Source organism: Epinephelus lanceolatus, chromosome 11, assembly GCF_041903045.1.
Source record: "Epinephelus lanceolatus isolate andai-2023 chromosome 11, ASM4190304v1, whole genome shotgun sequence".
Lineage (NCBI taxonomy): Eukaryota > Metazoa > Chordata > Actinopteri > Perciformes > Serranidae > Epinephelus > Epinephelus lanceolatus.
The window spans coordinates 13,408,218-13,421,386 of NC_135744.1; the positions used below are offsets into that span (position 1 = coordinate 13,408,218).

The 13,169-nt window shown below is 42.3% G+C and overlaps 1 protein-coding gene across 1 annotated transcript in view; it reads right to left on the reverse strand.

Moving 5' to 3' along the window:
* Positions 1-609: 609 nt before the first annotated feature.
* The window catches only part of zbtb16a (zinc finger and BTB domain containing 16a), a 215,077-nt gene continuing 202,517 nt past the window's right edge, over positions 610-13,169 (reverse strand). The window contains exons 6-7 of the mRNA XM_033609561.2: positions 9,098-9,268; positions 610-2,212 (exon numbers count right to left, since the gene is read on the reverse strand). Coding sequence (XP_033465452.1) covers positions 1,983-2,212; positions 9,098-9,268 — 401 coding nt within the window. The 3' untranslated portion in view covers positions 610-1,982. The remainder of the gene's footprint in view (positions 2,213-9,097; positions 9,269-13,169) is intronic.

The window sequence follows — 13,169 nt, forward strand, 5'->3', positions numbered from 1 at the left end:
CATCAAGACCATTTTATCCCATTTATCATAACACCTGGTGGTGAATGATTATATATATCTATTTCAAATGTAAAATAGCATTTAGAGCTGCTAGCTAGCTAGCTAGCTAACGCACGAGCTGTTGCATGAAGAGTATAGTATTCTGATGAAGAAAGTCTGAACCAAGGCATGGAGACTAAAAACCACCTCCAAGCTGGGAGTTACAGGTTTCTGACTTCCAGTGAAAGGCAGCATTGACCTGCTGTGTATCTGACGACAGCCTAGTAAGAACCTGGCTCACAGTCTTTCACATTCATGTTTTGATGCCATATAACAGTCTTTAACCTGCCACACCACGTTTGACAACAGGGGTGCAGCTAAGGCATTCCCAGCACTTCTTCAACATTCACAACGAGCAGTCGAAGTCACAGGACTCCCACGGAAAGCAGCCTTTTCCCATTTTGTTTTCCATCACTGTGGTGAATGGACAGATCTATTGTGGCGTACAAGTGTTAACTGCTTATGTGTCAGTTTGTGTAGTTCATCATTAGTGTGAGATAATGATAGTTATCTGGTTAAATGTACATGGATAAAAGCAGTCCAGTTATCTATTGCTGAGTAGGTGGATATGCAGGGTTTAATGTGGCATACTGTGATAGCGAGTTATGATTTAATGAAAAAATATATAACTTGCAGACATCAAACAGAGACTGTTGTCGTAATTTCTTTTTTACCTGTGCAATGAAGCCATGATAAACTGCTGTACGATGCAGAGCTAAAAAAATACAAGATGAAAAAAGTGACACAAGTTGGCTCTCTGCGGAGAACCACGGGTGGCCAGTGGTGACTCGACCTTCTCCAGCCCTCATCCGACAGAGATGCAGGACCAGGAAGACAACTGAGAAAACTGGGGAGACTTCCAACAAAAAAAGCAGCACTAGCATCTTCTCCGCCCCCCCCCCCCCCCAAACAACCAAACAGGTGCTTGGTTTGCAGTATTTTAGTGCTCCCATTCATCCAGTTCAACTGTTTCATGTACTGCATATACCCACCGGCTCTGCTCCACTGCTGATTCTCAGGGGCTATCTCACTGCCACTGCTGGGATCCAAAGGATCTGGGTATGGTACTGGCAGAAAATTGGGAAGATCTGTGTCTAATGCACAGGCAGAAATGACACAAGTTTGCAAAACAGATACATCTCCTGTTAGGGATGGGAAGAATTAGGGGCTTGCTCACCTGAAGCAGTTCACTCAAGCTCTTCAAATGCTTCTTGATGAGTTGAAAACTGTTGAAAATAACATCTCAATTCTCCTACAAGATAACTACCATGACAAGAAGGGTTTTGGCTTCTGAAAGCCAGCAGTTCCTCAATACTTGGAAAGCAACCCATGACATGATTAAATGGGGGCCTAAACTGCTGCTCATATTCACATATTGCTCATGTGATCCAAACTAGTATGACTAAGCAATGCAAATGTAAACAAACCAATACCAAAGTAAAACAAAAAAAAAAGCCTTTCCTCCGTTTGGAAAGTAAAAGAACTCAAAATGGAGTGATGGCAAGGATGTGCAGGTTCAGATAGCCCTTGAGAATCTGCTTTCTCACTCGCAGCAGCATCCAAAAAGTCACTTCCTTGCAGCTCGCTTGCTGTATGGCGCTGCATGAAATGACCTGAAACAATAACACAGTTGCAGATGTAGTGAATGACCCGGTGAATCCGAACTATGGTGGAGAATCTCTCTCCGTGTCCAAGTCTTTCTCTCCTTAGCACTTCTGTCCCACAATCACCACCCTTTTACCCCACTGGTCGCCGCCGCCTTTGCATGAAAAGTAAAAAGAGAAAACAAACCCTCTTGCTTTCAAGTCTCTTGCCGTTGACATTCCTACATCGTCAACACTCCACCACAGCATCCTATCCGCTGAATTACATTCCCCTTACCTCTCAACCCCTGCCCCCTACCCTCACACATACCCTCCCTCTCTTCATTCGCTCTCCCGGCCTCAGACATAGCAGAGGTACAGGTAGGTCTTCTCTATGCGCCAGTCTGGCGGGATGTCTTCGGGCTTGTGGCCTTTCATGTGCTTCTGCATGGCTGACAGGCTGGGGCAGTACTCCAGGCAGATGGTGCATTGGTAGGGCGAGGCGCCGTTGTGGGTGCGCAGGTGCTTGATCATGGCCGAGTAGTCCCTGGATCGCTGGTGGCACAGCTTGCACTCGAATGGCTTCTCACCTAAGGATGATAAGGGTGGGGTTGAAGACAACAATTATGTCAGCCAAAGTGCAATTCAGTGACAGTGTTATGTGCTTGTTGAGCCGTGATGTGCCTGTTAATCAGGAAATAAATGCACTGGATACTGGAATCAAAGCAAAGAAAAGGAAAGGATGCATTCCACTTGTAATTCATGTAAGACATGTAATTCACTTATCTCCACCAATACCAATAAAGTCAGAGCATCTTTGTGAAGTCATGTACCAGCAATGGCATATCATTGTTTGCAGAGATGGGCAGTATTTCAGTTAAATTAAATATTATCTAATTTTGAGTATTTTGGGATTTGTATTTTGTTGGACAGAAAAAAAGATCTAATTTGTAACAAAATGCCATTAGAGCATGCATCTGTGTATTTCAATTCTTACAATACATTATTTAATATGTGTTTTTATTCTCAAGCAAAGTCGTTTTTCCACTGCACAAAAAACACCAAATGCGATGCCAATTTTCGCGTCCTGTTACTTGTGTGAGTTTGAATGCTAAAATATTTTGTGTTGACTCGTTTCATATGCATGAATAACTTGCGTCATATGTGCGTGAAAATGCTGAATTCATGAATGAACGTCCGCCTGTAAGTTCTCCATATCATATGTCCCTGCAGGATCTCAATGCTGATTGGCTATTGCAGTGCAAATTGGTTGAAGTTCAGATTTCTAAACTCTCACAAATAAACATAGAATGAGAAATTGCACTATTTTGCTTCACTCACACTGCTTAATTTGCGGAGGGTTAAAGTCAGATTCACACTGAGGCTACTAAATGCCGAATATGTGATTTTATCAGTTTGTCTCATACCAGTACTTTGAATTTTATTTTGACATATTTGATGAGCAGATATTTGTAACAAGATACTTTTTGAGGCATTGGTGCCCATCTCTGATTGTTTGCATAAAATGCCAATTTGTGGATCTTCTATGCCTTGATAGCCAAATTGCTGTGGCCACTGCAGTGTCATTACAACCTGGCTCTTATTTTGTAGTTTTGGCCATGATTACAAACAGATTATCTGCACCACTTTATCTGGAGGTAAAACTGCAAGTGCGAGTGTGCGAGTGCACAGAAAAACTGTGCGCACAACTATGGTAAGCAAATTTGCAAATCCTTGGATAGCGAAGGAATGAACTGCCCTACACTTCCCTTGATTGGCTAGCACTTGTTGCCTTTGTTGGTTGAATTCGATAGAGAGGGGTTGGTCAACAGATCCTCACTCTGACCTTGTCACATATCGACATTTGGTCTTGGACTTTCCAGGTTGTTATGACATGTAAGGTATTTTGAAATTTTGGGACGCCGTGTCAAATTCTGCCTGTTACATGCATTGCCCTTTTTCAAAATACACTTCCATTTTTACCGGAAATGTATCGTTTATGTCACTCTACACTTCGTTTACATACTCTTTCATTGGTACAGCATTGCAAATTGACGTTTTTTTTCCCCTTCGACAACCAATGCACATGGTTGGGTTTAGGCAACAAAGAGAACAGGGTTTGGCTTTAGAATCTTACGAGATGCCAACATTGGCCTCCCGCGTGAAAATCTGTGTTTCTTGGACCCATCCACCACCCCTCCTACCCGCTCTTCTTGGACTTTCGGCGCCTTAACTTTCGTTCTTGTCCTGTTCCGTTTTCCCTGATGCTGCAAAGCACCGTTAAATGATACCAGTGACTGGCTATGTATCATGCCGACATTTAAGAACAGGTTTTTTTGGTGGTGTCTGATGTCGCAAGTCCATGCCCAAGCGCCAGACTTCAGAGTGAGACTGGGTTGGGTTGGTATGGGTAAGAATGTCCGGGTAAGCCAATCAGAGGCAGAGTAAGACAGAGTAAGGCGGGCCATTCCTTTGCTACCCTGGGATTCACAAATTCACCTCTGGTAAGTATGGTACATCTTTCTTTTCTTTGTCAAAGAAAACTGGGGGTGATCTTTTTAGTGATCACTACAATCAACTTTAAGCTTTATTAGTTATACGGATTCTGGCCAAAGCTACAAAAATCAAGATCCACAGTGTAATGAAACTGCAGACTGCAGCATATGAAACCTGTTGTGTGAGGAGTAAAAAAAAAAAAGTCTCCTTGTCAGGGCTTCAGGAGAGAAGAATGTCCCATCACCACTAATTTAGAGACCACAGATCTCACCCTGTTGGCCCACAAGAAATTCTGGTGCTGTTATGATAATTGGACTCTGCACACAGTAAGTGACAAGCCAAAACCCCGGAGTGAAATCCCAACTGTCTCTAGAACAGCAGTGTGCAGCAGTAAAAGACCACACCAACTCTTTTAAGTCATTCCAACTGCCCCTGATAATTGGTACGACTCAAAAAGAGGAAAAGAGGAATAAAAGCTTTAACGTACAGTAGCAGAGTTTGTTCACTTCTGAGAGACAGAATCAACACAGTCCTGTCCCTCTAGCGGCTAACAAATGATCTGCTAATTATTCTTGTGGTTGAGGGTATAAATCCTTAGTGTTCAGGTGTTATCAATTCTCATTACTGCCTTTATTGAAAAGACCCCACTGTACTGGGATACTGGAACCGTGCAAGGCCTTTTTCACATCCTGCCGTGCAACAGAGGAGAATGAAAAAGAAATGTCTTGCTATTCCATAGAACGTGTTTCGATCGAATGTGGCAGCAGAGGTTTTTAAGAGCATGCAGAGAATAACTTACTTTTGCTTATTAAAGTGGAAATAGACAACCTCCTTGCATTTCCAAGTGGTGTTATTGGGCCTCAATCACAAACAGTGCACATGAATTAATCTGTGCTTACACTACGTGTATGAATATTATAGTACAAAACTGGGATTCATTAATATTTTCTTACCTGAATTTGTTCGTACTCTGCAAACAAATTTAGACCAACTAAGACTATGCATACACACAAATGATGAAGGCTCAGCTGTGTAATGATGGCTGCCCCCGACTGAGAATTTTCCTTATTGACAAGTAGTCGTCATTTAGGGCCATTAGTCGACTCATTGCATGTATGTATAGGATATTAATTCAATCGTTATATGTTTTGGGCAGGGCAACACAATGGTTTGAGTTGAAGGTGTGAGAAAGAATAGTATCAGTAACATTGTTAACACTGTGCTACATTACAGAGAAATACAAAAGTATACTAATGAACCTTCATTAATATAGGCCTATATTTTATCTACAAGTGCACGTCACACACTGAGCGAGCCGCCTGTTAATGACGCTGTGGGCTAATGGGCATGTAGCTACTTCCATGTTTCAGATGATACGTCATGTTTGTAGTCGACCAATGAAGATGAGTTTACATATCACCTTGGGTTAGTCCTTGACCTTCTCAAAATGATCCCACACTTTGGATTTCCTGCCCGACATGTTATTAACTAGCCTGTGGAATAACCGCAGGTACCAGCCCTGGAAATTAACCTGACTCCTGTCTGACTGCTAAAGGATTTCGAAAAAGCTGTACGTTTCTTAAGTTAGTGTGCTTGTGGTTCTTGCCCTGTTGGACGTTATTGTACAATTTCAACATGTTTTAAGGTCTCACTGATACTTTGGTGAGTATAATGTTATGATAACTAACAGAAGTGATGGTTCGAATAAGAACTGAGTCACAGCAAACAAGAGTTATTGAGAGAAGAACTAAAGACATAATCTAAACAGGCTAAACTTCCAGAAATGTTTAAATGTCTGGTATTTCCTTTATAAGCCACATTTAATCACTTTAGTGCATTACACAAAATATAGCTCCTGCCATGGAGAACTCCTAAAGGTGTCATAAATCAAAGTGCAGCGCTGCTTTCTTGCTGTGGGGGCTGCTATATTCAAGAAGCACATTTCAATTCAGCAACGGCGGCCATCCTAAATGTGCTAATGATTTGAGTGATGGCAGGGAATAATCCACCAGCGCTCAAGCCGGCAGACGCAAATTAGACATGTAAATGCTGACCTTTACCAATGGCATTTGAAATGAGCTGTCGGATGTGATCTAGCCCAACGCTCGCTGTCACCTTTCAGCTGGAGCCTCGCACATGTGCGCTGGCAAAACGGGCAGCCTCACGCCTCCACTGCTCGTTCTGTCTGTCCTCTTGGAGCCACGGTAACCTTGACCTCCGTCGGGGCTGGGTTATGCTGCCATTCAGCCAATGAGCATAAATACAGTGCTGCGGGTCGTCATGTGTTACCCTGCAGCAGTGTGGACACCTGCATTATGTTGATATTGATAACCAGACTGTAAACAGGGTCGCCTCAAATAACCAGCTAATAATGAAATGCAAATGGGGCCCAGGTATTGATCCGCCATTGGCATTTGGGATGTGTGGAGAGACGGGGGCGGCGGGGGGGTTAGGTTGCCAATGTCGATGATTCATCAAGCAGCTCCCTTTTGTGCGAGGTGGCCTTTGACTGTGAGCTTGTCACTTGCTCTTGTTATCTGCTGTTGCTCTCCGGCTTAACGCAAAGCCCCCTCCCCCACACAAAAGGGGAAAGGGTGGACGGGGGGGAGCCAATTATTGGACAGGCTGCCTTGATAGTGTGGCTTAACAGCTGGCTTATTGAATGGGAGATGGGAGGGTGCTGCTGCTGCTGCTGCTGCAAGTGTGTGTGTTAGAGAAAAAGAGATGGTGAGGAAGCATAAAGCCTTGGCTGTGTGCCATCCTGGTGAGCACTCGTGATATCCTCACTCAGTCTGCTACGTGGCGTGCACTCATTCTCCAGGGCACCCAGCTTATCACTGTGTCAACATCTTTATGGGGCTCTAAATATACTGGGATCAATACAAAGTCTTCTGAGACATTCATCTACTGTATCACAGCAACAAAGATATTCATCTGGTCTGGTCTGTGCCTCGCAACTTGGGTTTCCTACAGCAGAGTCCTTTAACAGGCACCAAAAGCTGCATCAATATGTTTCACCATTCTCTTTTAATGAAGGGCAGTGAGATATAATGTTGCTCTCATATCAGATTAGAAGTGGCAGAAAGGAATGACATGTCATTGCACCAATCTGAACATATGAACACATACATACATGTATTTTGGCTGTAGGTAGATAACAAAATTGTGCAATATAACATCCAAAACATTAATTTAGACCAAATCATAATGTCTTTTCTGACAGATAAGTGCAGCCGTAACAAAATCGCTTATTTAAGTAGCATAACACAGAGATATTGGTCTACTGCTGTCTCTGTTGGTTAAAGTGGAGCAAATATTCAAAAATAGCGTACACGTACAGATATAGATTATTTTACGTGGTTAAAATATGTTTTTGCTGTGGCGTTATCCACAGCAGTACATTGCTTAGCTTCCGTGCCGGTAGATTTGGTTTATCGAAGATGAAAACAAAGCAACGAAGTACATAAAATAAGTTCAGCAGACACTTCAGATAGGTCGGACCACCGTGTTTAACTATCTATAAACATTACAGTTATGACTGAAAATGACAACAGATATCGACTATCGACAACACTCAGAACGGTCCAAAAGCTGAGTGTGGAACATGTTTTTTGCACTAAGTACAAATACTATTGTCAAATTGAAGCAGTCAGTAATGTTTGTTGGGTCTGTAATGATTTGGTACCACAAACAATAATGTGAGTGCTAATGTTAGCTTGCTAGCTAATGTTAGCATTCTCTAGCTAGCTAACTTGCTCTGAGCTACAGTGGCACATTTTAATCAGCACTGACATTGGAGCATAACTTTGGTTTATGTGTGGACGGAGGTCAGCTGTCAAATGTTGGCGCTAATGCTCAACCAGCAATTTGCTATTCGCCGTTTAAAAAGAAGATGATGAAGAAGAAGAGGCAGTAGAAACAAAAGAAGCTGTTATCACTTCCAATGAGTGCAAAACAGCAGTGCGCAATTTGCAACAACACTACTGTATTGAAATTAGTGCACCACGGGTGGTAAGTACATAGTGTACATAGTATACTACATTGAAGTGTACTAACTGAAGTATGTGATTTGAGACACTGTCCAAGGCGGAATTTGTACTTCTACTTCGAATCGATGCCGTACCTACAGCGTAGGCTCTGCGTCAACATAAAGCCTACGCCATAACCTACCTCGTAGCCTGATGTCCACCTAAAATGCCATAGGCTTGTGCTAATAACGTTAGCATGTTGTATTTGTGGGGAAAATGTGTCCAGATAAAGTCAAGTGTTTGTCTGTGAATGCTGCGAGTTATAGTGAAGCTGATTTGTGTACTTGTGTTTGAACTTGTCTCTATTAAGCCATGTTCAATGTGTGTTTAATGTGTATTTAATGTGAATGTAATTTGAATCCACTAAACTTTACAGCACTTCACAGAAACCTCCACTGCCACCTAGTGTTTTGGAGGTGTAACTGGAGAGTGACACGGACAAACCCCTGCACAAGTATAAATGCTCACAAGGGCGTAGGCTATGGTGTAGGGTCTGCTGCACAAGTATAAATCACGCTTAAGAAGACAGCCATTAGCTTAGCTTAGCTTAGCTTAGCGTAAAGACTGGAAGCAAGGGGAAACAGCTAGCCTGTCTCCGTCCAGTACAGATTGTTGTTTTAGAGGTATGCAGTGAAACTATATTATGTCAAACAAAAGCAGCATCTTAGTCACAGTGAGGTTGCCAGGTTTGGTACCATCATGCCTGCACAAAGACTAAAACCTCACTGACCATATCTGGCAACCCGTGCTATCATTTGAGATGCTACACAAGATGCTCTGGGCAGAAGGATAAACTGTTGTAAATCAAGAAATAGTTCCAGCACATAACTCCCCGTAAGACCACAAACACTACTCAATCCTTTGATCATCAACATCAAGAAGTGCCGCGATTTTCTCTTCAAACAACAAACAGCCTCTTTGTCGGCCTGACTTTATTTTTGATCGCAGTACCTGTGTGCACACGGTAGTGGGTTTCCAGCTGGTGCTTGAGGCTGAACTTCTTCCCACAGCCGTTACATTCATAGGGCTTCTCCCCGGTGTGGATGCGTTTGTGGCCCTTCAGCGTGCTCTCATCTCGGAAGCAGCTCCCGCAGAACTCGCACTCAAATGGATGGTCCCCTGCTGAAATGTGGAGAAACACAAGCAAAGTTTACTTTGTCTGCAGACAAGATCTTGTTGTGAAAAGGCAACGGTGCAACAACTTCCTGAGGCCAAAAACATGAAGCTTTTCTCACATTTACTTACAAATACAAATCTTTAACATAAAGTCGTGACAAACTAGAATCTTTTATGTTTATGGTTGGTAACAGCAGTCAGACTGTGGCTGGATGGTTCACACCACCCAGAAATATTCAAGCATACAGGTGTGACACCTAAAGGGAGCAACATTACTGAATGTTTTGTCAGATTATTTTGGTGGGTTTATGCACAAAGCCAGAACAATAGGTGTTTATCCTCTAGTGGATACCCACTTACCAGCGGACCAATGTAACCCGTCTTTTGTCTCCTCTATAAATCACCTGCACTGTTATTTTGCTTTGTGTGGAATAATTCTAGCCTGTCATGGCTGTTCACTGGCCATGAGATGTATCATTGAACAGTCCACCGGTCTCACAATGCATTAATGGATAAACTGACTGTCGTCTTTATGTGAATATATATATCTTTTCTCCAATTTATTTCATTTCTAATGCCTTTTTGTCTCATGTGAATCACTTTGAGTTGACCCATTGTTAAAAGGTGTTACATACAAATAGTCTTGCCTTTGATCCAACGAATCAAGACTTTTATGAAGGCTGTCAGGAATAAAGGGGGTTTAAGTACATTTTTGTAGTGGCAACCAATCACCATCCTCGATCTGTTTTGGTTCAAATTTTGTATGTGGGAGTCAGGAAAAGGGCACTGCTGTTGACACAGTGGTGTAGGTTTTGGGATTTCATGAATGCACTGTTGGGTTTAATGTTCCTAATTTGGATCACCATCTTGCTCTAAAAGAACAATGAGTTGTCATCCATCTCTCTGAACGACACTCCAAATCCTGCAGAGTTCAGTTTGTCTCTGACTGCACGCCAAGGGCATAGGTTTGCATATGGACAGTAGGGTCGCCACCAATAGAGCGCACTCGTTTGCATTATCCTCATTCTAACAACTCTGCATAAAAATCGCATCTCATATTGATTCAGTGTAAGGGACAGTGCATTTTGTTTTTCAATAACCATCAATCACGTGTTATATCTGATTAAAAGTGTTTTTTCAGTTAGTTTCGGTGTGCCACCTTCGATGAAGAGCTGCACACTGCCACAAAAACTTTGCCTCTTCCAAAGAGAGTCTCAAACGAGCATCTGTGTTCGTCAGACGGTCTGTACAGGGTACTACCATATCAGCATAGCAATATACACACCGGACTATTAGGCAGGTAGATTTTTTTTCTTGAAATATTATGACTTAAATCTGATTCAGTTTTCATTCAGATTTATTTTTAAAGTATTAATTTTTTTTTTTTAAATATTTGACAATTTCTACAATCAGGCTTGTGCCTCACCAACTGCATCGCTAATTTTCTGTCTCCAAAATGTCTGTAAGCATGAGTCAAAGTTTCTCATAAATGAGACCCCAGATTGCCCATTTGCCATAGAAAATTCATTTTCTATCAAAATCATGACACAACACCACTAAAAGATAGTAGTAGTAGCAAAGTTGACATTACAGTAGTTTATCGTGTCCAAATATTACAAAAAACATTTCAATATCTTCCGTCTCTTTTGTTCTGCCGCTGTGTTTACTGAGGTAAATTTTGATTGCACTCCAAAGTCATCAAGAACAGGCGCTTGGTTGGTGACTTCCAGCATCAGACACTGACAAAAAAAGTTGTCTTTTCATGTCGGCTTGATATGCTGGCAGTCTTGGTTATGGAGGGGTGGTGGATGGTCACAGTGACAGTGACATCATGTCCAAACTTGGGTGTGCAATGTCCATACAGTGCAATTTATTAGAAAAAAGCTCACGACATAATTTAATTTCTAAAATTTGCTGCAAGCCATTAAAAATTGTGCCAGCGGGCCATAGTTTGGCTATGAAAGGTTCAAAATTAGGGACTGAACTTGTTCCATGTTGGTGGAAAAGGGGTACGAGTGGACTAGATTGGACTCTTTGGCAGGCCAATTCTGGCCTGCAGGCTGTATGTTTGACACACCTGATTTAAGGTAACCTTTGCTTAAATAAAAGAGCTGAAAGTGAAAATGAAGTTGTACATTAAAATATCTCTATCTGCCTTTCCATACCTTTACCGTCAGTGTATCACCTCACTGACAGCTGTCTGTTTCTATTCATGGCTCCTCTGTCTAATCCTTTCACACCAGGTAAATGTATTCTCACCTTTTATTTACAGAGCCACACATTTACATTCTGAGACATTAGACTTATTTTAGACAGCAGGCTGGCAGTGGATGTACAGAATGTGTGCCTTCAGAAATGTAAAATGACAACAGGCATCATATTCTCGTCCCCGCGCTGCCGGAGCACAGGTCCCCACAGGGCAGCTGTAATGGATATTCAGATGTCAATGATCAGGGATATTATGATTTGCAGGAAGCTCTCACCAGCAGTCCAAAGACTAATTGTATTCCCGTGTTTGATGAGGAGCTGCTCCTTGCGTCATTTGCTCCCCCCCCCCCCCCACCCCCCTGCGGGTTACACTCTCCAGCCAAGTAATGTTGTGGATATTTATTAATGTATTTCACTCCACCGCTGCAGGTTTAAGTCACCATCAATGACCTATGCCTTTCATTATCTGCCTGTCCGAGCAGCAACGTGCCAGGGAATAAATTGCATTTCTCGTTATGTGCTGCTGCTGCTGCCCTGCTGTTAAGAGACAATTTCACTTCCATCCTGCATATTTTATTTAAGATTTTATGCCTGTCTATACAGTATGAATGTGTTTATTTGGTTTATTTAGGAGCTTAGATAGACAGAGGGATGAAAGAGGGATGAGAGATTGAAACTCCTTAAATGCTGATCACATTTTTGGCATGCTATACTTTCATGGAAGAAACGTTTTCTGTGCCTTGTGATGTTGGACGCCTTCCCATTAAAGGGAAGCTTTGATGGGGGGTGCAGGGGGTGGAGGAGGGTTAAAGCTGAGACAGGGATGGAGCAGGGGATGTGTGTGTATATGGCGGCGGTGGTGGGGGCTGGATAAAAATCAATAAAAGTGACAGTCTTTATTTGTCTGCGTGAAGTTATCAGTGGCTCCCGCTGTAAGACATTGTGCTCTTTCTAGCGTTTCAACCACAGCAGAGATCACAATCCATCACGGAGCTCGGTGGGCTCGCACGACGCTGCAAGAATAATAATTGAGCTCGGATTCACCTGCCTTTAATTAGGGCCTCCGATCAGACCAGCGAGTGGGATGCTAATACTCAGAGGAGGCCTATGGAGGGTTATTTACGCTTAATGTCCTGTTGCTGCGTTAACGTCTGCTGTTAGAGAACATCATCAAAAATCTTGAATTAGTAGGAATGAGCTTACTGTCTTTCATGTTTTAATACAAGGTGTCTTACGTAAGAAATAACAGTGTTTATGCATCAGAACATTTACTGCAAAATATTTATACTTCTGACCTCTTTTTTGGTTAATTTCAGAATACTACTAAAACCAACTTGCACAGACTTGAAACAATTGATAAAAATTATTCGTATTGATCTAATCACATTGATATGTCTCATGGATTTCTTTGCAGATGCTCTGAAGCCCTGATTTGTCTTGTACTTCACTTAATTTTGACATTACTGCTCAAAATCCTAAATCCTTAATTTTAGGAAGCCATTTGGTATTAGTGTGGGAGTTCAACCCACCTGAACTCTCAGCTTCTGTGGTTGTGAGTCTTTTAATTTTAAAGGCCCTGACTCACCAAACCAACATCAAAGAACTAGTGGTGATGAAGGCTGACTGTTGGCTGTGCCTCGGCCAAAAAGTTGCACCTGAACACGCTGCAAAGACTAAAGCCAATGGCCAACTAGCACGT